This window comes from Streptopelia decaocto (assembly GCF_964273445.1).
Source record: "Streptopelia decaocto genome assembly, chromosome: 2".
Lineage (NCBI taxonomy): Eukaryota > Metazoa > Chordata > Aves > Columbiformes > Columbidae > Streptopelia > Streptopelia decaocto.
In genome coordinates, this window is record NC_138655.1 from 114,665,483 (window position 1) to 114,691,142 (window position 25,660).

The 25,660-nt window shown below is 40.2% G+C and overlaps 1 protein-coding gene across 3 annotated transcripts in view; it reads right to left on the reverse strand.

Annotated features, from left to right (window-relative positions):
* The window catches only part of BMPER (BMP binding endothelial regulator), a 149,530-nt gene that overhangs the window by 34,237 nt on the left and 89,633 nt on the right, over positions 1–25,660 (reverse strand). For all 3 annotated transcript variants that reach the window (XM_082046621.1, XM_082046622.1, XM_082046623.1), the window contains 3 exons: positions 25,503–25,548; positions 16,334–16,663; positions 10,181–10,517 (listed from right to left, as the gene is read on the reverse strand). In XM_082046621.1, the coding sequence (XP_081902747.1) occupies positions 10,181–10,517; positions 16,334–16,663; positions 25,503–25,548 (713 nt within the window). The remainder of the gene's footprint in view (positions 1–10,180; positions 10,518–16,333; positions 16,664–25,502; positions 25,549–25,660) is intronic.

The following is a 25,660-nucleotide window of genomic DNA, read 5'->3' on the forward strand; positions in this document are numbered from 1 at the left end:
CTCAGGTGCCAAGATTTGCCAGGGGGGAATCACAAGCTTTTGCTATCATGCCCCAGCCCTCATCAGTGCTGGCCCTGCCACATACAGATGCGTAGGACCCCTGTGCTTGCACTTAAATGAGGGCTATGCCTGCCTCTCACTGCACTGCCAGTGCTTGGTGCTTGACCTGCTCTTCCTCTTGGTTCTCTGCTGCCCAGCAAGCGAAAATTTTGCAGGTTGAATGGCAGCAGCAGAGGCCTCCTGAAATGGCTTGTGCTGCGCTTGTTTGTGAGGCTGCATAAATCACTGCTAATGTGAGGTGCTGACGCCTTCATGTGCTGTGAAGACTGAAGGAAAAATGAGACTTGAGTAATTAACAGAACCTAATTGCTTTACACACTAGTACTTTGCACACTTGAGGGAGCAAGTGTGGGCTGTAGGACCTTCATATGCCTATCTATACAGCAAGCCCTTACAGGGACGGTCAGGAGAGGAGCAGATTTGCCTTTATCCTGGATTGCTATTTTATACTACAGAAAGCTACTAAAAAGCTGACATAATGCAAAGGTCCCCAGAGACCTCAAATACTGGGAACACACCAGATTTTTTGGTTGCCCTGTGAGACTTAGGAAACAACAGCAAAACTGAAGGAAAAACCTCCAGCTATTAAAAACACCCACAAGAAAGCTTTCAGTTAAATCTAACCCATACAAAGTCTCCAGAATGTATCCCTTTCATGCGGCAGGTTGGGTCTCTGAACAACAGCAAAAGCAAGCTTGATAAGCTGCTCAGAGCTGTCAAAGCCTTCCTAAGGCAAACTTTCTACAGAAAAGTTTTTTGTGCCGGTCACAGCTCACGTCCTGCTTTGTCTGGTTATCCTGCCAGAAGCATAAATGAACTCAGAAGAATAACAGGAGGATTAGGTTAAGCTTATTTTTAAAATGTTTCCCACAAGTTCGTCTCATTTGCCTGCTTATAAACACCCTCGTTCATCTTTGCTGTGTGTCTAATTAGGCAGGATATACTGCAGGTGGCTTAAAATAGGAGCTGAAATATAGTAGCTTTGCAGTTATGCATGTTAAAGGAAAGGTAATTAAAATTTCATGCTATGAGATGTAAACTGATCATCTCAGGGGCCTGGAAGGGATTTCTCCACCATATATGACATGGTACAGTTGGCCAGCTACAGTATGGGTGGGTTTCCTCTTCCTTGCAACACTTGTTAGCCTCTGCCCAAGGCAGGATATGAGATCCGATGGGTTGGCTTCTTGAATTATTTATTCACAGAAATAGACATATTACCCTCAGCTAAGCATCTCTGGATTTTATTTAAAATCAATACTGCAATAAAGCTTAAAACATAAAAAGCCAAAATTAAATTAAAACAAACTAGCAACGAAAGCCCTGCTGTGAACATGTCTTAGAGGTTAATTAAATTAGATCGAACAGAGGTCTAGGATTTTGTAGCAGCTGTAGTTAAAATTTTGCGGTACCTGACAGAGACACAGGGTGGTTTCCTCTGATGATGCTGACAACTTTCTGAATAGCATCTCTCAAAAAAAAAAAAAAAGGTAGGGGGGTGGTATTTTTACAGCTAAAAAGAATACTTCAGTGTAGCAAGTATTTTTGCTTTGGGAACGGATCAAGTTGCACCAAATGGCAGGTGGAGTCTTTTAAAACATTTCCACAAGGGAGGATATCACTCTGCTCTTCTACCAGCTCCCCACACCTGCTCTCTTCTTCTTTTGAAAAATTATGCATTGTACTATATAACAGAAACTTCAGGGGTGTTTTCCAGAATGTGAAAGGGCCCTTTCAAAAAATATTTATTAGTGTATACAACAAGGATGTGCTTGTATTTTGCCGTGATAGTCCTACGGCACACTCACGCTTATTGTGAAATAGTGGCATTTTAAGATTGCAGCTTCAGTAAGGATATTTCAGAAGGAGAACTCTATATTGAAAAAGTTATGCCTAGAGCACATTTAAAAGCCTATCAGATAAGCTTTGAAAAATGTGAGGGACAGCAGAACTAGCACTGCAGGCTTTTTCTACAAATTTCTTACAGACAAGAAGAAAGAACCATGAGTGAGCTCGATTCAGTGAAATACAGAAATGATCACTCAGTTGCCTGTGGCCATACAAATTAGGTTTTCTGTCTTGGAAAGCCACCCCTTAGATTTCAACTAGGAGAAAAAGTGGCAAGTATATAGGACCTGGGAGCCCCAATTTGCATGCATTTCACTTTGATTACCCCAGTAAAGAATAGACCTGCCCTCTCTAAACCAGGTGAAGCTTTCTTGAATTGTCTGTGGTACAGCAAATGGTGGGAAGGCCAACCAAGGCTTACTAACTGATGCAAGAGATTAGTATAATAAACCTGCATGGAACAGGAACACTCACAACAATGAAAACCTGTCACTCAGATTTAGCAGAACTCCCATTTACTTCAGTGAACAAGGATCTTATCCCATGACTCCAAGGCACTGTAGAAAAAGGGACAAAACCACCCGACCAAATGTATGTTAAAGGTAATCCAGGAAAAACAAGTTCTGAGAATGCAGTCCATATGGACAAACGAGAAGGGCATTGATGGTACCGTGCTTTTCTGCTAGATGCCTTCCCATCTCCTCCCTTCCCCATAGTTCCTACCATCCTCCAGGATCATTTTTGTCTCTGTCAAACTGATCTTACGTTTTCATAGAGAGTCTCACATCTGTCAGACACTGTGCAATGAGGAAGACAGTATTTGGTTATGAAACACCTGACTTGAATTTCATTGAGACAGGTAATATAGCAGAAAGAAATTAAGTTTTACTAGGCAGAAGTGGGTTTTTGTAGTAAGTCTCTATATACCTAAATGTGTGATAAGCACAAATTGAGTTATTTCCTAGAAAAGAGAGGAAACAAGCCTGATATTGTTCTTGCAATCAGTAGGAAATAACATCTCATTCAGTGTAAAAGGACAGCATCAGGTAGGGTTGTGATCATGTAATTAGGTAAGCAAAACAAATACATTCCAGATATGTCATTCTTTGAAGGAGAGGAATGAGGCTTCATCTGATTTTCCAACAAAAAAAAAAAAAAGAAAAATCCTTTTTATAAAAAAAAAAGAAAAAAGAAAAAAAATCATTATCTTTCCATAAAGGGAAGCACAAAGCGGGTCATCGGGGAAGCATGTGCTTCTCGGATGGAAGCAAGCCACAGACGGTCCCAGGTGAATGGTGTCTGTCCAACACCACGGTCTTGTCAGATTTTGGAGCCCTCACCACCCCTCATCCCCCCCATTCCCAATACCTCAACAGGAAAGGAGACATCTGTGAATCCTCTGGCACTGCTTCGATGTTTTACAGCTGTAATAACCACTGATACAAAGAGAAGAATGTTTTCTAGCCTCAAATTCCCGAGGTGCTTTTCTAAACAGACACAAGTGGATGGGGCTTGGTTACATGAAAAATACCCCACCAGGGGAAGGGATGTGGGGGAAAAATGAAGAGGAATCATGATCTGCAGATAATTTAACTCAGCTTGGCTTCAGATTTATCTTTGCTGACCACTCAACCTATTCGTCGAAATCCAGACTTCTAATCCTTAAATCTAAACAGTATTTTTTTGGCAGCTTGCATTCACTCTTGGCTACAGCAGATGAAAAATACTTCAAGCAGGAGGCTTAAAACAATAGATATCTATAGACTTAGATATAGGCGCTATTTTTGTGGTACTCCTTCCCATCCGCAAATAGGTAGCAAAGTTTCATTACTGTCTGCTGGAAATCCCGAAGTGCATCAGACACCACAAAGTCCGTTTTCTCCCATTTGTTAGCACTGTCAGTCACCAGGAGCGTAAGTCATGGTGCCTCTTACTTATATGTCAGTGAGCTCATCACAAGCCTCACACAAGATGCACAGGCTGGCATTTAGAAGTGGTTTGCGGAATAACGTCCATTCGCATAGCAGGCATTAAGTAAAGGCAGTAGGCAGCCCAGCCTAATGTGTGGAGAATGTGTTCCCAAGCACCAGTACTCTTGTAAGGGTTGGGAAGACCAGCTCTCCCAGTACCTACATGTTTAGGCTTAGTCCTTTGCACATTTCTCCAGTGCAGATCTGCAAGGGTCACCGTGTATAAGTAGCATGTTAGAAAGAAGAATATTTCTGTATAGAAAGACTGAATTATTAAGCACTTAACAATGCAAGCAACTGAAGTTCCCGTGGTAGCTTCAAATGGATGAAAGACTCAAAGATGCTGAACAGAGCAGACTGGAAAGTAGAGCATCCAGCTCATAGAAAACTTAAGTCTTAGTGCAGATTTCCTTTAAAAAATACAATTATTATTTCGAATATTTTTCAATTCCTTTCTAACCAGAAGCCCCCGGCTCATACAGCTGCACAGTGACAATTTGCCCAAGAAGCTGAGTAAATTGTTTCATCCTGAGCTCCTTTGCTGTGGTTACACTCCTGCTAGTTTCCAGCCTCAGGGCCAGCTTCAGGCAGGAGGTCTGACAGGCATGGGACCATCCCTACCTTAGCAGGAGGGCAAGTGGGAACAACAGACCTCGCACTTTGCCAGGTCTGCAAGGGGACCAGCCATGATTTCATGCATCATTCCTTTTTTTGGAGCCAACACCACCAGCCTGTCTTGAAGTGGGTGGACAAGCTGGCTCTGCCCTGGGGGGGTGGAAAGACAGATGTGGAGGCTGGTGCAGGGACAGGAGTGACCCTGGTGAGCAGTCAGAGCTACAGCTGCACTTCACTTACACCAGAGATGAGCCCTGGGGCAGCCCAGCCTCAGCTGAAGCAGTGCAGGCGCCTGCTCTGCCCACATGCACAGCCTGGGCCAGGAAACCTCAGGGGAGAGAATTTTGCAATATGCCCCCTTGGCAGCACGCAGAGGGCTCCAGAGATCTCAATTCCACCCACCCCTTTAACACTTGAAACCGGCTTTTCAGAAGTCATTCTTCAGCCTACATTTCTTTTGCGCCACCCTGCTGTGTGAACATACGGGCATAACCACATGAATTTTACAGCTGTAGGACATCATTGTTAACAGGGGAAAAAAACCTTCAAACCTTCTCCTTCAAAGCCACAAACCCTTGGTCCCCATCTTTTAAACAGAGCTTGTAATTAACTTAGCAATGCTATGGCTCACATGCTCTCTGCAGCCATTCACGGCATATCTGTCAAACAATAATAGGGAGCTGATGGACTAAACAACATTGCAATTGATGCTCTAACTCTAAACAATAATATTTTCTCTAGTTAAGTGGAAAACTTTATAAAAGCTGCAAGAATGCAGCAGTTGACTGTATAAAGTTAATTGGTTAACTGAAAGAGAAACTCATTAACTGATTAACCTGAGCTAAGGTGGAGCAATGTCAGCACAATAACAAGGAACATCTAAGACTAGAATTGCAAAAAAGTAGATTTGCAATTCCTGAATGTATTTGATTAACAGATTCAAATAAATGAGGCTATTACTATGTTAATTATTGCTTGCCATCAAATACTGAATATAATTAACTCAACTGTTTGAGAGAAAAACATATCTCTTAGGGCAATTAGAAAAGAGAAAAACAGTAATTAATTATTTGGTATGCTGTTGTCTGTTAAAAACAGAATAATAATAATAATAATAGCAACAACAACAGAAATATTATCATAAAAATAAGGGTAATAACAATAAAAAGGCTTGTCACAAAGGTTAGAAGCACAAATTTTCCAGTCTCAAGTGAGGAAATCTACTGCATGGTAAAGGCAAGACATCAAATATTTTTCCAAACTTATGGCAGTAGTGAGAATCTTGAGCAATGTCTAATTAGTCATTTATGAACTCAGTTGCTAAGCAGGTGTATTAGAGATAGGTGATATACTGATACCACATTGATGTCACATTCCAAATCTGTTGGTGATACCAAACTATTTTTAAAAACCTACTAGAAATCCATGTATGCTAGCAAGGGGAGGTGTTACAGAATCACTGAATGATTGGGGTTGAAAGGGACCTCTGGAGATCATCTAGTCCAACCCACCTGCTCAAGCAGGTTCACCCAGAGCAGATCACACAGGAATGTGTCCAGGAGGGTTTTGAATGTCTCCAGAGAAGGAGACTCCACGAACTTTCTGGGCAGACTGTTCCAATGCTCTATCACCCTCAAAGAAGTTTCTCCTCATGTTTAGATGGAACCTCCTGTGCTTAAGTCTATGCCTGTTGCCCCCCATCCTATCATTGGGCACCACTGAAAGGTGTCTGGTTCCATCCTCCTGGCACCCACCCTTGAGGTACTTATAAGCATAAATAAGGTCCCCTCTCAGCCTTCTCTTCTCCAGGCTGAACAGACCCAGCTCTCTCCATCTCTCGTCATAAGAAAAATGCTCCAGATCCCTAATAATCTTTGTAGCTCTCTGCCGGACTCCTTCCAGTAATTCCTTGTTCTTATTAAACTGGGGAGCCCAGAACTGGACACAGTACTCCAGATAGATTATTAGTCTTCTGCCTTCCTTTACAGTGTTTCCTGCAGGCCAACTTGTCCCTGTACCACACAGTATTGCTGAGCCTCTCTGACTGTGGTCCCCACACCCCTGTTTGGGCCTGCCTGCTCCTGTGCCTCCCAAGGAGGGTCCTGAGCCTCAGCCACAGCTGAGAAAACCAGGGATGGGGGCACACAGGGGACCTGCCCCCCACACCACATTACTCTCTGGCCTCACTGGGGCTGGAGTCATCTCCAGGCTCCTGCTCCAGCACAGCGTGAAGATACACAATGAGATCAGCCCTGGGATGGAGCTTGGCAAGCACAGAAAGTCCTCTTCTTCCTCAGGTCCCCTAAGTTTCCAAATTCTCATCTGAGAGCTTAAATAGTACCATAATATTTCTTGATAATGTGATAGAGCTTTTTTTCTGGTAACAGCAGCATGAGAAATTCAGATGGTATCACCTATTTTTAGTACTGCTTATACTCAAGAGCAGCTTTAGGAGCGTGAGTGCAAGCTCTGTTGCTTACATGGTCAAAGTATCCCCTGTAGAAACCTTCTACTGAGTAACCTTGGTAACTGTTTCTTTTTTGGCAAAGACTAATCAGGGATGTTTAGCCTTATTAAAACAACAAAATAGACAAGTGGCAATGGTGATGACTGTCACTGCTAATCTCTTCTTCAACCAGACTCTACCAAAATCTCCTGGAAATTGAAAATTGTTTCCCTGCTTAATGAAGTTGCCTCCATAAAATTCAACCCTGAGGGTTATTTTTAGAGTATTACTCATGAATACTGAACAACTAGCAATGCATTGAAGACAAACAAAAAATACCAACCCAAAACTAAACAAAACAAAACATAATTAAAAGCTCATAAAACATGTCTAGTTACAAAACAAAGAATTAAAAGAGTGGTATAAAATTAGAAGCTAAAATTGTTAGTTTGCAGTCTGGACTATTTCAAAGTCCTTTCTTGTACATTTATATTGTGCTTTACTCTACCATGCGCTTTGCAGAGAAACACAAGTCACCAAAGTCACAATATTTAAAAAAAAAGATTAAGGACAAGCTGCACAACCATTTTTCCTAAGGTGTCACAGATCTATCAAGGTCAAACTCAGGATTTAGCTATTCTTCACCCCGCAACCATACAACTGTATCTCTGCTCTTTAAAACATTAACCATATTCACCTAACAATCATGACAATCTTGCTGTATATGTTTTTTGGATGGCTAATGAAAGCAGAAACTAGAGCTGCAAGAAGAATGAGACTTAAAATGAATTTGAGACTTCTTCACAGGCATCTCCCCTGTAACACAATGTCAGACAAAGGTTTGCAATGCAGTATTCACTGCCTTTTTGGGTATTTGGAGAAAACACACCCTAATTTGTAATGTTCTTGCTGAGTTTATTTCTATTTCTGAGGATTCTTATTAACAGCAGGTCGCTACCAGCGCAGTATAATGAAAATGAGGCAATGTTGATAATATAGGGAAGAATTACTCAGAAACGTTAACTCATGAGAATGCAGTATTTCAAATGGAAAAATTCCATAATACGTAACGTTGGAGGGAGAAAACTGAGAAGCTATTCAATTCAAATAGGAGATTAACAGAAAAATGAAAGAACCTGACCCTACCATTCTCTCTCTTTTCTTACTGCTAAGGAGCTTGTTCATAGTCAAAAAAGTAGAACTGGGAAATTTTTCGTTAAACCTAGCCTGAAATTAGAAAATATTGACTAAATATGCTTTCCTAAAAGACCTCAGTAAAAAGCTGTAAATGTTAATTTAGATTTATTTTAATTGTAATTTAAATTTTTTGCAAAAGTACATCACCAGCAATGGCCTATTTGAAAAAAAAAGAAAAATGCAAATCTCTTAAGTACTTATATTTATATATGCAAACATACACACACATGCATGGACATATTTATATATGCAAAGATTTATGTTAGAAAGGTTCCCAAAACTTTCTTGAATGTGTGTCTCATAATCATTACCTCCTTGTGGGAATTTCCTAGTGTGAGAAATGGCCATGGTCATTTAATAAATTGCTTGCTACAACTTTGTCAGTTTCTAACAAGAAGTAGCGTTCTACTAAATAGCATTATTTAATTTTAATTTATATTTATCCTTGATTCCTGTATTGGGAGCTGAGCATTCTAACAGCTGGCAACATTTACACGGAAGGAAACAAACAGCTACCTCTGACAGAATATGATGGTCATTTCAACATAAACATTCCTTAGGGAAAAATAGACTTTTCTACAAAAGAACATAATAAAATTAAATACTTGTTTGATTTCATTGTCTTTTCAGCACAAATAGAAGGCATCATTTTAAAGGAACAGAAATGCTCTATGGTAATTCTTGTGTGCAAGCATGTAGAGAATTTTTTTTTCTGGCTGCTGTAGCCAAAATATAAATCATTTTCTGCTGTGGTGTCAGGAAGTGTATTGCACTAAATTAATCATGAGCTACTTTAAAAAAGGGACAAAAAATCCACTGCAAAATGAAACAAATCTCTCTGTGCCTGTTTTCCATTTGGATTGTCATCACTTACCTTTAGAGGACGATGGAAGTGAGCTGGGAATGTTGCTGAAATGCATTCAACAGACCCCATGTGCATGTGTGTGTATCTCTAGTGCTCTCTGCTGTATCTCCAGCCATCGGAAAAGATAAAGTATTATAACCTGCACACAATATAATCTTCACTCTTTGCCAGGCTCCAAGTACAGGGATACTCTATAGCAAACTAAATGCAGAAGCATATAGACTACAAGCCAAGTTGTGTATCTTCTTCTAGCATTTCTGAGTCCCAGACATATTCTGCTGGGGTAGATAAAAGTCTTTCTGTCTCATTATAAAAGAAGAGGGAAGGCAATTCATAAGGGAAATTGAGTCATTTTAGAAAGCTTTTCTTAGTAAGCCCAATAGTTCAGCAGATGTGTGCAAGTGGAGAAAGCTGGGAGCACAGAAATCAGGCAGCTCTATCCACCACCATACAACTCTGACTCAGCTTGCTTTTATCTTTTATGTCAGGCAATCACAAGAAAAGCCGATTTTATTTACTGAATAAGGGGCAAATAAACTCATGCCAATTAAAGAACAGAAATTATGTCTCTGTGGTTTAGGCTGGAAGCATTTTAAAGATAAAAAAATCTTAAATAATGCACTCAGACAAGGCTTCTAGATCCTCATCTGCCTGCCTTTGCTCCCAGGGCAGGGTGGGCATGCACTGAACTTTTTGTTAACTCTCTCCTTTCAAACTCTCAACCCACAAACTACATCATCCAAGAGGCAATAGTAATATTTAATATCCCTGCTTTAATAAGGTCATTTTTGAAATGTTTCTGCAAAGACACATTTCTCCCGACCACAAGCAACAGCAATTAAAGCCAGCCTCAACTCTACAGCTGACTTTGAAATCAGAAAGTGCTCAACAAAATGATTTGAACTCCCTTCCTCAGTCTCCCGAAGTACTTTTTCTCTAGGTGATCACAAGCCTGCCTTTCTCACTGTCGGCTGCTTGGGTCTTTATTAGCTCAGAACCATCTTCTTCTGATTCCTGACTCAGAAAAGCTCATCATATCATAACTCTAAGCCTATATATTAATTCTTAGCAAAAGCAGCTCAAAGCATGTGCTCAAATGCTACTGAAATTAGGTCAACTGTGCAGTTTTTCCCCTTGCACAGTAACTTACAATGTCCCTCCACAGCAAGCCACACTTACCGATAAAATGTGGTATAATCCACTGTTGAATGGCAGCTCTGAAACTCCCACGCTTTGAGCTTCTGGCATTCCCGATGAGCTCGGAGCTTCACCCTGACTGTCCCGTGACAGAGCTCGGGCACGGTTTTTTTCTGTGGGCGGCTGCAGAACTCATTGGACTCCACACGCCAGGATTCAGCAAAGTCATCCACATCAAACTTGAAATTTCCGTCACCCCCAATCAGGTCATCTCGCTTGTGCCCATTGTAATTGCCGCACAGACCACAGAGTTTGCCTTTCAGATGTGGCGCGGCCATGACCTCCACAAAACTGTCTCCATCCCATGAGATTTCCAAGCCTAAGAAAGAGATGAGACAAAAACACACATGTAAAAAAAAAAAAGAGAGAGGGAGAAGAAGAAGAACAAATTGAGGATAACAAAGTATGTCTTATGTTTTACGTTTGTGAAACAGTGTTCATGGGAACCTAAACAAAACCATGGGCTTCCTTCTGATAACGTTGTTAGATTTCTATATACCTCCCAGTAAGTGCCTCTGGCAAGTATAGTGTTTCTTAAATCACAGTCAATTACAACACACTCACGCCTGTCTCTGTTTATTTTTGTTCCTCCTTGCTAATGAATGGGGTTATCCTAAAAAATCTGGAGCTAAGGCAGAACTACTCTCACCATCAGAAGAGGGCTCTTGCAAAATTCTGCTAATTGAATTTTCTAGAGCAAACTTCTAGCTGATTTTGTAGGAGGGGCAGAATTTCAGCCATTGTCAACCATTGCACGGGACATACAAAGGTGTCCATGCCTCATGAAACACCACCAGTGACCACCTTATGGAAAACATGCTTTTCTTGCCTGCGAAGCTGACACTGATCACTCTTGGGTGAATACAACTGTTCCAATACAAGTACCTTATTTTGTGTGGTTAAAGAGTTAAAAAGATGACCACAAAGAGACATCAGACGGGTAAAACTGTTATAAGTACGCATTCTGAACTGGATTCAAACTGTTCATTCAAGAGATGTTAATTACCAGCTTTTTGAAGTCATCTTCATAAGTCAGCAGCACTGAGGAATGATGTTAAACATCCAGCCTTCGTCTAGTGCCTGGGATGTAACTGCTCTGCAACAACCTGTTTTACAGTAAGGTTTTGCATTTCTAGTATGTCAAAATCACTTTCTGTGGGTGAAATCCATTTTCTCTGTCTGGACCCATCTAAAAGCTAGGTGTCTAGTTTATGTCACCTGTCTGGGCCCCCTCTTTGATGGCAGCTCTGGGTCACAACATGCGTGTCTAATGCAAAGGGAATAAACTACCTTCTGAATGCCTTTCTGTTTCCAGTGATACTCTAGAGGGCCCAGACATCACACGGAAACTAAACTTCCAGTTTTTACCTGGGTGATTTTAAGTTAAAAGAATTCCATCCTTTGAGGAGTAAATATGTATATCATAAGGGAAAGCTGCTTAACTTTTACCCAAAAATGGCCTTTCTTTTAATTATAATATTTCCAGTATCTGATGAATGCTACTATCTCACATCTCTGCAATAACCCTGTATCTGAAGATCACAAATAATTTTTCTGACATTAATTTCTTCCCATAAAGTACCTGTGTGCGGTAGTTAACTAATGATAAACACAGGAACCTGCTTTTAAATGGGACAATCCAGACTTTACCCTCTTCTCCCTACCTGGCCAAGAATACCAAACAGCATCACTCCACAGTGCAGGACCAGGGTTTCACTCCAGCTTTCTACATCTGCTATGTGTGCTGGCTTAGCACCACCACCCTTTCCTCTTGTAAATCTTGACACTATGTGATCAAAATCCTGCTCTATCCTCATGTAAGTAATTAACATACTAGTGACTCAGTTCAAAGCTGGACCCCTTCCTTTAGCAACATATCCCATTGTCTCCTGTGACAATTCCTATCTGCACCGCAGACAAACAGGGTGAGGCTCAAATGGCAAGTATGGCTATAGAAGGGCTGCTTTGCCATTGATGCATACTATCCTGGTGCTTGTGTGGTTTACATCATGTCACCAAGAGTTTGAGGAATGATGTACCTGCAAGGTTGTGCAGAAAATTCTGCATCACTGGTCACAACAGTCTATTACATCATGTTTTCTTATTACTATAGGTTAGCAATGATAGCACAAATATGTCCTGAGATGACTATGCCTGAAAGTAGCTTCAAATTATCTAACAAACCCAACATGGGTAGGGCCACTGTGTCCTCCTCCAAAGGCACTTCACACCCAACCAACTAAAAAACTGTAAAAGACTACAATTATTAATGAAGCCAGCACAGTGGCAAGGAGGAAAGCTGCCTTTTAAGCTGCTTCATTCATTATCATTCCTGGATAAATTCAAATTCCAGCTGTCTTTGCTTCAGACAACGCTGAACAAAACAAAACATAGCTTGATTTGCAGACACCAGATTAATACTCCTGTGCTGACATTTAGAAAAACCTTGCCATTAACTTATAAACTAAGAATCATATAAACTTTCTCAAAGCTTGAAGCATCAAGATCTAAATTCTCAGACAGTTCTCTTCAGAAAATAGCTACAGATTTTAAGGCGATGTTCAACTTCTTCCTCAAACAAGCTCCCTCAGAAGCTGCTGACTTTAAGCAGAGTCACAAAAGACTGGCTAATGACTGTCTTAATTTTCTTTTTACAGCTTTTTGCGAGCCAAGAGTCACTGACTTTCAGAAAAACCACTCACTTCATTACAAGAGGTTAACTGTAAAATTATCCTGAATATTTGTGTGTCGTTTGTCAGACTCAAGTTAATCTACTTGGTACTTGTTGCTCTGTGAACTCTAGGTATGAGGGCAAGAATAACAAAAAATTATTACTTTTCATCTCAGCATATAAAAATGCACATTTTTAAATATAGAGATTCCTGCTTTGATTCTTGGATTGAATTGAAGAGACTCACAGTTTAACTACTACGAAAGGATGCACTTTCATCTAGCTGGGTATTGTGCAATTACACTATATTCTACTGTAATTTCTCAGATGGAAGGGTAATTTGTAGTTTTGATGAACAGACCAAAGGTTTCTGTCCATAACAAAGCTTATTCCCCTTTGGGTTAATGAGGAAGGGTACTTACTCCTACAGGCATGATTTTGTTGGGGCCTGGTTGCACTTGTGAAGTGTATGCCTTTTTTTTGTTCACAAGCAGAAAATAAATTTGTTTTCTGTAAACCAACAAGAGCTGTGACAGACAGGTTTATTCTATGGAGCTATGTTTGAAATTATCTCCTTGGCAGACAGAAATGGTTTGGAAGAGTTTCTTGGTGCCTCTGCCCCCCTTTTGCTCCACCCCAAAATGGATGAGTTTCCCATTTACTTGGACAAGGATTGGAATTCAAGAGACATGAAGCCAAAGGATGCAACATCTGTCCCATCTGGGGATGTGCAGAAAAGCAGTATTCTCTGAGTTACTTTTTAAGGTTTTTCCAGTTTTCCCCTTTCTTTGAAGGATGTTTAACCAACTTATTACTTGATTTCTTGACTTGGGACACTATGTGTTCTATTGCATTTAAAAAAATCCTTCTGGATTTATGCACATCACATACTGATGTGCATGCTGGGAATGCTGGGAATTCCCATGCTGGGAATTCCCGTCAATTGTTCTGCATGACTTTTCATGGCAAAGGCATCCTCGAGAAGTGGCAGAGCGCTCTTCCCTAAAGATTTGGTACCAACATGCTAGAGAAAAACCTCAGCAAGGCAGCTTCATTCAAAAGAGCACAGAAACAACAACAAAAAATGCTCATGCAGATAAGTAACACCAGCCCTGTCACCCTCTGCTCCCTCATCTTTTTAACACACAAATTTTAGACAAGGATGCAGCACCATCCCAACCACACCCATGGTGAAGCACCTGCAAGTGCAGGTTTCCAATATTGCTGCTGCATGGCATCCAGGGCTACAGCTACTGAGGAATTTCGCAACAAAACAGGTTTTTCACTGAAAAATGCCAGTTCATCAGAACTGAAATGCTTCAGGGAGACATATCGGATTCAATGAACTTCCAGCACAGCACAGGCAAGGCTCCAAGCTGGTTTCCTGCCAGCTCGCCTGGTGGGCTGCCTGGAAACCTGGGCTCTCAGGGTATGCAACTCCAGGACAGCCCTGCCATGCAGATCACCCTGTAGCCAGGGACCACAAGGCTTCCTGAAGCTTTGGGCTCCCCTGTTTTATCCAGGGGTCAGCTCCCAGCCCTGCAAAAATAAAACTAAAAGCCGTGGGAATGCTGGCTGATCTGTAAGCACCAGACCCTGTATTTCCCAGCCCAGTTTTACTTCAGATTTTTCTTCTAGTGCAGCAATTTTGCTTATTCTTCACTACTGCCTTCTTCCCCATCTTTTTTTCACCCTACACTGGGAAAACATATTTTTTTAAAAAAATCCATGTTTCATTCTGAAACAGAGAAAATTCTCCTTTTTTTTTTCCCCCAGCACTCGGAATTTCCTGTGGAACAAAGTTCGTCTTTAAACCAGTTCTACTCAGCACATTCCTGTTTTCTACAGCCCCTCTGCTGCTTGTCCTTTCCCAGCAAAATGGAGCCATGCTGTTCTGCCTCTTTCCAGGCCTTATGTGTTGACGAAAGGAGGACTTGGCCCATCGTGCTGCACTCAACGAGAGAAACCTGATCCTGCTCCATTAAGGGGAGGAATTATCCAGGCTATAATTTGCAGTGATTACACCCTGTTTGGTATGTTGTCATACGCCATGTTTGCACTCCCTCTGCCAACACATGGACAAGGATGTGTGTAGTCATTTACTAAGGCTTGCACCATAGACAAATGGAATAGCAGCAGGATTAGCTGTCATTCATCTTCAATTGAAAACCTTTCCTTAGCCTGTGGTTGGCTAATGAAATCCACATCTCCAGAATTCATAGCGTTCAGCTGGCTGCAAAGAGAAACCCTCAAGATGCTTTTAATTAAAAGTTGTGAATAATGGTCAACTTGTGTGCATTTTACAGACAGCCACAAAAATCTGCATTGCCACTTTGAGGAATGAGCCCAGAGCTGGGATCCACATTATGCAGACTTACATTTCCAGAGGTTATACGAACAGGTGTCTAAATTCTCAGCTCAACAGTGGGTGCTAGTGTCCCCCTTGAAAAAATATGATGCTAGATAATGAGTATGACTATGCGTCACGCCTGTGACCATATCACTCCATAAGAAAGATTGGTTTCACTGCTTTCACATGGCATTTAATTGAATTAACAGTAAATAGTATTCTCACTGAAACAGTGCTTCACTGTGTAAGTGAAATCTCTCAGGACTACAGTAGTACCTAACACATGCTAATGAGAAAATTTTAAACTTCCCCTCAGTATTTATCTATGCAAGGATACTATAGTTTCAGAACAGTTTATCAAAACAGATGTAAGTCCTCTGGTTTGGTATTTTGACAATTAATGTATTTTCCAAGAGTCTTCTATCTCCTCTCTCTGTTTCTAGAAATAATTTACTAGATTCTCTGTTATTTCTTATTTCCTTTTGCTTCTGTTGCTGCAGACTTTCTGTTCCTAGCAGACAAACTCTTACTTGAGCACAAAGCAAACCCAACAAGATGGCATTGAAGAGCAAATTAGGCTTTGGTTTTCAAGCCAGGACCTCCATTTTGCTGGGTAGCCCCAGTGAAATTTTTCCATAATTTGACATCTTGAACGCATTCCAGTCATTAGTAACTATGATTTTATATAATTGCTGACTTACATTGTCATATCTATTGTTGCAACTGGGAAAAAAAACCCTAAATGTTTTCTTTAAGAACTGATCTCCTCTCTGTTCCTATCTATAACTACCAAACAATGACTCTGCATAAGCCATTTCTAAGTTACTAAGTGAAAACCATGGCACATTCATCTATGCAGGCAGTTAATTGTCAGCTGCAGAATGAAACATAGCTTAGCAAATGTTCTGCAAAGACCTCAAACTCACAGCTGGGATCTCTGTCTGCTTATGGGCTGCAGGGGTTTTGAAAGCACTTTGGGTTCCTCAGATCTCTAAAGAGTTATAACTACATTTATTATCGCTATCATGTTTTTTTACTGACTGCTGTTCATGTTGCACTTAAGAAGTTCTTCAGGGATAAAAGACACACAGACACACATGCACACTTGCCCTACCTGCTTTGGTTGTCACTTTCAGCAAATAACCATCCAAATCGATCTGAAATTGCGGAGTCTCGCAAGGAAGTGAGATGCGTGTCCCATTCCACTTCACTGTGAGGTGCTGCTGGAGGCTGATAGTGCTCCTGCCCAACACAAGGTCCACTGACTTTGTCCAGGAGAAAGAACGGGTCCGACGGGCATCGTTTTTTACCAGCACCTGGAAGGGCGAGGCAGAGGAGGAGCAGTCTTTCGTCAAAACGTACTGACATGTTCCCTGAAAGTTAAATGTCCGTCCATCAAAAGTGTTGTAGTGAGGGTCTCCAAATACAGTGCAAACTCCAGGCTCTGCAGGTGAGTGAGAAACAAAAGTGCCATATCAGGATCAATCAAAGTTTGAAAACAAAGAAAAAAACAGTTGATAAGAACTCAGAGGATGCCGCTCTCACACCTTATCTGTCTGCCCTACAAGGCAGATTTGGCTGATGCCCACTAGGGATATATGTTTTTGAGAAACAGAAGCTTCATGGATTTAGTAGAAGTCTTTCTCAAAGCTGGTAGGAACTAAAGGCCAATTGATCCTTGGGGCAGCATAGGAAGACTAACCTGCAGCTAGGAACCAAAGGCACATCTTCCAACCTATGTGTTTGTCCCTCAAACATAACATACTGCCTGAATAGCCTAGATTATTACAATGCCTGTGAAATTGTTCAAATTATTTCATTTCCGGAAAATAGAAGCCCAACTCATGATACCAGAGCAAGCAGAGCCCTGAGCTTGCAGAGCCCACATGTCTCTGGAGATGTGTGATGGGAGTCTTCTCACCCAGCTTCAGCTTTCCAAATTTGAAATGTCTGGTCCAATCAATTCATCCAGTCTCCCTCTCACTGACAGAGAGAAACAGACATGACTAGAAAGTCTTTCATTTCACCGGTTTTAGAAATCTCTTTTAATATATAGAGAATTACTCTCTGGAGGAGCTTGTCCCTCTGCAGCCAGCTGTGAGAGCGCAAAAAAGTATCTAAGACTACAGGCATTCCTCTCAGACAGTTAAATTCCCCTGGGATGAGCTCCCACCCTTAAGTCGTGTTGTAGGAGCAAAGCCTAATCCACTAACAAGAGCAGAATTCAAAATATTGCATGTATATTTTTGAGGCTAATTTAAATGTCCCCAGTTAGGCGAGGGTGATCCCATGAAATTAAAAGCCATCAGATCACTTCAACATGACCTGGTTCTGCCTGTATTATACATAGACATACTTATAAATATTATACATTTATAAAATAGGTATATTTATGGTTGTTGCTTTTTTTTCCCCAAATTATATATAGAACCAGTATCTTTATTTAGTGTTACAAGCTATCATATATGTTGTTTATACACAACTGACTTGTATAGCTATTTTTACTATGCTACTCACTAAAAGCCAGTAGTACGTGACTAACATGATGCAATGACTAACAAACTAAGGGCATGGTAACTCTACCAGTTATTTGCTTCATTACAAACAGAGGGAGATTTCTTATTGATGTCTGCAGCCATACGCTGGTTAGAGAAGCTGCGCTCAAAGGCAGAACATTTCTACGTTCATGTCAATGATGCTGAGTTACCCTGCAGCTACCCAGCAATTGATTGAATTGCCTCGCAATCAAAGAGAGCAGCAAATTTATTTGCATTGCAGCCTTCTGGTATAACAATAGGTCTTAACCACATCACATTGCTGCTGTTCCTGGAAGAAGGAGGCTCAAGGCAGAGAAATGCACACTGCTACTGCCAGCTGGATACCCATGGGCTGAGGCTGCTTTTGAAAGACGACGCCTGTTTTAGGGGAGGGCTTGGCGCAGTAACAAAATTTGACTCAGTAATCAGAGAGCTGTGAACAGCATCAGTCAAAATAAAAAAAAAAAAAGAAAAACCAAAACCCAACAAAGGAAGGGAGAGTAACAGAGAATACAATTTATTCACTGAAAAAAAAAAAATTATCCAACTAACAATGGCTCGTCTGAAAAGGCAGCTAAAAAAAGGCAAATTCAAACCTACAAAAAAGAAGGGAACATGGATGTTATAGAGAACAGGAAGGGAATTTCTGCCATGGAGTGCAATACAGCTCTGACTATGCAATACACCTTTCTCAGCAAGGTTCTGGCCTAGGCAGAGTGCTATGTTAAAGCAGATATGACATTTCTGGTGTTTTTCTAGCTGTTGTTAAAGAGCATCCAAGGATATCTACATGGAGATGCAGATGATGAGGCTGAAGGGGACCCCAGGAGGCATAACCTTTTCCTTCTCTGGCTGTAATGCAGAATCACCTATACCTATGTTATTGCTGACAGACGTTTATCTGACCTGCTCTTAAAAAGCAATAGTAACAGCAACTACACAGCTGCGTCCAGCAACCTGTTCCAGTGCTCAGCTCTCCTCACTGTGAGCAAGGTGTTCCTGAAGTCTAACCCGAGTTTCCCTCACTGCATGGTGCAGTCCCGTCACCAAGCTGGTACCTGGGAGATTCGTTCTTTACCCCTAACTTGCCACATGCATGCTTCTTTAGCTAAGCCAGAAACTAGTCCTGGCACCATTATTATGCCTGTTTACTACGTCAGGCTACTAGGGACCAAAAGTTTTGATTTCTCAAGGACATCAAGTTGACAGCTCCATTAGAAGGTCAAAATGAACTACATTTGATCAACATCTCTGGAAATCAGACATGATGGACTTCTAGCAGAGCCCGAAAAGCAAGACGCTTAAGAGAGTGCTTTTAAAATGTGCAATTCTAAGAGTCTTGTTTTCTCCTTGATACCAATGAAGATATCACTAACTGTTTTCCACGGTCCGTAAAAAGCCTAATTGATTCTCCAGAAATTGGAAGGAACCAGATTATTTTTAATCACCAATGTGATTTTTACCAATGGGAAAAAAAATCTGTAGATTTTACATGTAGACCATCTGACTTTACCATTACTAAATCATACTAACACATTTCTGATTTCCTTATGTACGCATGTAATAACCCGCATGATGAAGATTAAGATACATTTTTATTACCTGCTCAGCGAAGATTTCAGAGGAGAGAACTGTTTTTTGTCTGCCTTTCTAGAGGCCAAGAACATAGACATGTTATACACGTCACTAACTAACATATTGGGAGGCAGAGGCTGGTTCTTCACCTAAGCAAGGGGCTAAGAGGCAAGGCGTGAGAGGACCAAACATAATTCAGAGATATGCAAGTAAAATTGATAGTACCAATGGGATCCAAAGGAAATATTTATTTTTAATTTCCAATGTGTTATGCACAGTAATGTTGTTTTATGTTATGTTACATCATGTCACATCATATGTCAACTTGATGCAATGCAGTTAAAATAAAAAAAAGAATATATTTTGGACCGGATAGTTGAATGTCTGATCCAAATTTCGCTGTTTTCTTTAATAACCAAGGAAATGGGGGAAGGAAAATCTACCTAAAACCAGCCTGAATAATTGATTCTCTGATATCACTGTGTAAAACATTCTTGAAAGGTTTGCTAAAATTGTGGGTTTAAAAAAAAAAAAATGCACACCCTGCAAGAGTGTGTGTGATAACTAAGGCACTGCCAGTGAGAAGAACTGCTTGGCCTAGAAATAAACCTTAAATACTGGGTGTAACAAGATTGCAAAAGACAGGCAACATGAAAAGAGTTCCTGCCATTTTTAGATTTTGGGCTGTTGTTTATTCCCTTTTGGGAGAGTTTCAATCACATAACATTTTATGGTTTTCTTCCTTTCCTGCCCCCCCCCCCCACCCCCTTTTTTTTTTTTTTCAATTTGGACATACTGGAGAGGTGTTGCTGTATTGCCAAAGCCAAGTTTCCCAAACCACTGGCATATGAATTTTGCTAGCTTGTGCTAACAAGGCATAGTGTCATGGATGACCTACAGTAAATTGTTCCCAGCTCATTGCGGATACTCCTTGTCTTTATCAGCTGTTGGTAGAGCTTAAAAAGGACAATTATATACAATATACAAAATACTTCCCCTAAGACTCTGCCAGACTCCCTCTATTTTCAGCTTAGGGATTTCCTGAGCTAGACATGGTTTCTCTTTATTTAGCAACCTTTCACAGACTTATTTTCTGCAAGTGTGTCCAGTCTGCCCTTGAATCCAAAAATGTTTTTAGCATCCACAACATCCTTGGGCAAAGTGCATGAAAGACCATTGCCTCTTGCTTGTTTTGAACCTGTCATTCATGACCTTTGAGTTCTTCTTTTATTCATCTACACATGCACATGAAGGCAAATATACCAATTCCTTCTCTGTCCCTGAAAAACACAGATTTTTCGAAGGAGGGCCCCAGACCTATGTTCAGGAGGCTGCAATTCTCAAAGTACCTTAGGCACTCAACTCTGATTAAACATTATTGGGAACTGGCTGCAAACACCACTAAACCTCTTTTGGAAATCCTGCAGTTAGGCTCCCAAATCAGTATTCAAAACTTCTGGCTTACATAAAGGCTTCTGGGAGCTCAGCAGTTTTCACATTTGTTTTTTAGGCAACTAAATGTGGACTTCACACTTTTACATTTGACAATCTTAAACTACATGCATGATTCATGCAGTTTGCTCAGCTCCCACCTAAGGCTCTACAGCTTACTTGCATACTAATAATAATTTTCTTTAGCTTTTAAAGTGAATACTATAGAACTCTTGGCACGCTTCCCTTGCATTTACAAGTCATGCATCCACTTCAAATGAAATAAGAAAAGGTAATGGGGAAGGTAACTGTGGCCAAGGAGCACCATTTTTGAAAACACATTTATCTGTACAAAAAAATGAAGCTGAAAAAGCAATAACAGGGAAAAGAACATTTTAGTATTCCTTAAGTTTGAATGTACTCTCATAAGGGGAAAAAAAAAAAAAAAAAAAAAAAAGGTTTATGAAATCACAACTTGTTTTAGCCAAAACAGAGGGATAAAAGTCTAAAAAGTCTAAAAGTCTGAAAGATGAAAGTCTGAAGACTTTCTAGTAGTAGTATGCTGAGCAAAGGTAAAAACCAGTTATTGAAATAAGTGGTTGTCACAATGTACATTTCTGCCTCCCACCCAATGCCCCCCACTCCTGAGACAGTATTTAAACTACCTAGAAAGGTAATATATATATACTGCTTGGTGGAGGCCAGACAAACAGTTAGCATACACATCCTGACCAGCTAGAAAGCATGAGCATATTGGCTGGGCAATTAGTGCACCAGAGCAGCCGCCGGATATACTGTCTCTAGCTGGGTTTATTATTTGTTGGGATATAAAGGAAATGGGACACAAATCCATAGGAAACCAGGCTTTGTTAGCTCTGGTGCTCATGGAATAGCTTGTTTTATTTTTTCAGATCAGAGCAGTCAATTGAAGTCCAAGATGTCCAGATGTCTGGTCACACTCTTCTGGGCTTGTAGCTAGTTAAGAGTGGCCAAGAAAAATACACTTTAAATTATAACTAAAATTGGTTTGGACACTTTCTAAGTAAGGAGAGAGAGGAAAAAATACAAGTTTACCAGTTAAGGGTGTTCTGGTTGCACATCTGTAATTCAAAAAGATCTCAGCTTTTTAAAAATAAAATGAGACTTTGAATGCAATTAGCCCATATGCTGAATTAAGCCCTAAATCAAACAGAACACATTATTAACTTTTGAAAACTAGCTACAGAACACACATAATAGAATTTCATTAGCTTTTCTGTAAAAAAAAATGCATAGCCACAGAGTACTTTCCTTATAACTGCTGCATAGTGCAGCTTGATATCATACACATTACAAGGTGTGGTGTCAAAAACTCCACAGGAGTCTTTATGATCTATTTCATAAATAAAATAGCTAATCCATTTTGTCCAAATACATATTTATAGAGTAGACCATCATGGCTGAAATGTCTGAGGAGGTAAATAATGAACAGCATTCCAGTATGAATAAACAGTTGCAGTCTTTTTGTTATTTCCCCACAGCAAGGAAATAACAGGAGAAATGAGACCAGCAGAGGCCTATGTGATCCTTCAGTCCCACACTCTGCTCTCACAGCTACCTACAATGCATAATCCCACCTTTTTTCTTCTTTTTTTTTCCTTTGCTTTGAAGAGTCAGCATTTTTCAGTATTTCTATAAAAACCACATTAAAAGGACACAGGAACAGTAGAAAGTACCAACCTTCTATTCCTAAGGCTGGGTTCAAATGCCCTTGCATTTGGTTAACTCCCTCGGTCATTTAGTCAATTTTAAAAGCTGCAGAATGATTTGTGATGAACAAAATTTTCTGCCCCAAAAGAGGCCTTTACTGCAAAATTAATCATGTGTATTGCTACACCTAGATGACTGCTGTCCACTTTGAAAAAAATTCACCCATAAAACCTCACAATTACTCGGGTAAGATTTTGCTAGGATTATTGATCATTATTAAAATATATTTACATAGTTGCAGTAGAAAGCTTTCTTACTGCATGCTGTAATTTCAGAAAGGCCCATCAATTCTTCTATGTCAAAAACTAAGATTTAACCTCTACTGCAAATTCCCATCTTCATCTGGAGTTGAGAGCAGTCTGTCGGTGTTATTTGAACTCAGGTTTAGTGTTTTCTTTTTTTAATAGGAAAATGACCTTGGTCTAACATAGGATTACTAATTTATGGAACTGACGTCAGTGGTGATTTTTCTAAATCAAGCCCAAAAGAGTACATTTCATTACATTTTTACAGCAGGATAAACTAAACTGTTGAATTTTCCACTGGTATGACCACTGTGTTTTATTAGTGATAACTGTACACCAGCCATGGACCTTAAACAGCAACATGCCAAAACTAACCATAGTTAACTTCAGCAACAGTAGACAAAAGAGACTCTCCAGACCTTTTGCAGATGAGGTACTTTTTCTCTCTGCAACAAACTGCTTTGAAAATAATCCTTTGATTGTTTTTTTTCTGTCTAAAGTGTATCCTTTAACAACGTGACTGTTTTTGACCCACTTCATAGAAATTGGCTGCATTTAAACTGTACTGAAAGCTCTCCTGTGTACAGTACGTTCTTGTACCTCCTATGTTGTTTTTACTTTGGAAAATTAATATCTGCTACGCCGCCAGAAATGTCTGGTGTGTTAATATGTGGTGAGAGGATCAACATGAGTGGGTGGGTGAGTGAAAAGGCTGTGCACGTACATCTTATCTCACCAGAAATTGGCTGAATTAATAAAGTTTCTAACTACTATCTGAGATAGCAATCATCACTGAAATCCTCATGCCTTTTGCTTGTCTTGTGTCTTGATGAGATTTACAGCACTTCTGGCGCAAAGGTGGAAGTAGTTCCTTGCAAATGACAACTGTTAAAACGCTAATGGCCACCACTGCTCTATGGCAGTGGGTATTGAGGTTCTTTGATTACATTACCTGATAAAAGCTGGGAATGGCCTATTAATCATAGAAGTTTAGAATCAGCTTAGCATCAGCTCTCCTCCAAATACTAAATGGGTCCATAGTGAAACACCCCTCTGTTTCATGTGAAACAGAAGAACATGCCACTGTGGGCCAGGGCTTTGAGCCTCCTAGCTGCATGTACAGCCACGGCAATGCAGACAGGACCCAAAAGAAAAGGCCAAGAGAATAAGGTTGTTTATTCTGAAGGCTTCGGGGACACCTAAGAGCAGCCTGCCCGCACCTAGAAGGAGGTTACTGGGAAGATGAAGCCAGGTTTTTTACAGATCTGCGTTGGCAGGAGGACAAGCAACAATGGCCTGCCCTTGCTTCCACATGTGTTAGAGTCATAACCATTCCCTTCTTATGTCATCAAGAAGTTCTGACTCTTTCAGTAACCTGGTTCCTAGATGAGTTATTTTTTACTTTGAAGAAATCTATTTATTGCCTCCTTCTCCCATGAAAAAATTATCACAAGTCATCATTCTCTGGCAGCATTGCTGAAGGAGTCACTGTACTCTCATCTTTTTAACCCCTTACAGTAGAGGGTCTCCAATGCTTTGAGGGACTGGCTGGTCCCATTCTTTTCCTTCCCCTCTCATGTTACAAGTGAATACATGAGAAAGGTTAAATGAGACTGAAACATGAGAACAGAGACAAGATGGAGATCAATAAATTCATTACACTAATGACATGTCATGTTTGAGCAGAGGTCTACACAAACCTCATCTACCTTGAAACTCAGCTAACATGAAATCAACTGCTGGTCAGTTGAATCCTCTTTCATTTCTCCCTCTGCTCTGTATTATTTCAAGTGTTTCTGAGGTTGTCACTGGCATTTGATTTCATTTTGATACTGAAGACTCATAAACTAGATTTATTTTTTCAAAATGTTACATTACAAAACAATTGAGCTGCGGAGTGGAAAACCAGGTATTTCACATATGGAGTTTGTGCAAACCAAGCACACCCAGAATTGAGTTGATCAGCAAAACCAATTTGATTTTAGAGAAAAAAAATAGTTAACACTCTCCTTAAAAACCTGTTCCTTCTCTCTGAAGCCTTCCTATAAATCATAAAACCCCATTTCGGCAGTCTGTCTGTATTTGGTAAAATACTTAAACATGTCCTGAAGGAAATACGTAACTGTATCCTGTTAACTTCAGTGAAGACAGGTCTCCCTGCTGGCTTAAATAGGACATGCTTAAAGATAAGTCTTTGTGTAAGTGCTTTGCTGACTAGGAGAGAACACAAATAATATCATAGGATAATCATTCCTGAAGTGAAGAGTAAAGGGATAAAAAGGTGATGGTTGAAGGACAGCTTTCTATTGTACTTTCCACTGCTGCCCCAGACTGGGTCTCAGATTTCTGCACACCTTTCTTTAACTCTCACAAATCATCTGTGTTGAATCATACATACACATACCTGGGCTGTTATTTACAGGTATAAAAGGCACCCAGCCCTAAAAGCTACAACTCTATTAATTTGCTTGTTTTATTACCTACAAATTTCACAGGCCAGCTACATCCTTCAAAAAGCAGCACCTCAGATTTGACGAAAATAGTGTCATTTGGAAAAAAGGAAATAAAATAAAAATAAAATACCCAGGCATTTTATTTTAAATTTACAGTTATATAGGAGGTAAAATCTGTGGCCAGCAATAATCACTTGCCCTTCAGCTCCCTTTAAAAAGAAGCTAGAAAAGCAAACATATTTATTTTCTCTGAAAGAATAAAAACGAATTTATAGAATGAAGAAAGGACTTACTTTCAGTGCAAATAGGACAGCATCCTTTTCTGTTCAGGATTTTACCCTAATTGGGAGAAAGACAGGCTGATTTAATGAAAGAGTTTTTCGAGCAATGACTGTGTTATGTTGTAAGCCTGGATAAGCCTTTGAAAATAGTTCAAGTTGTGCTTGAACTC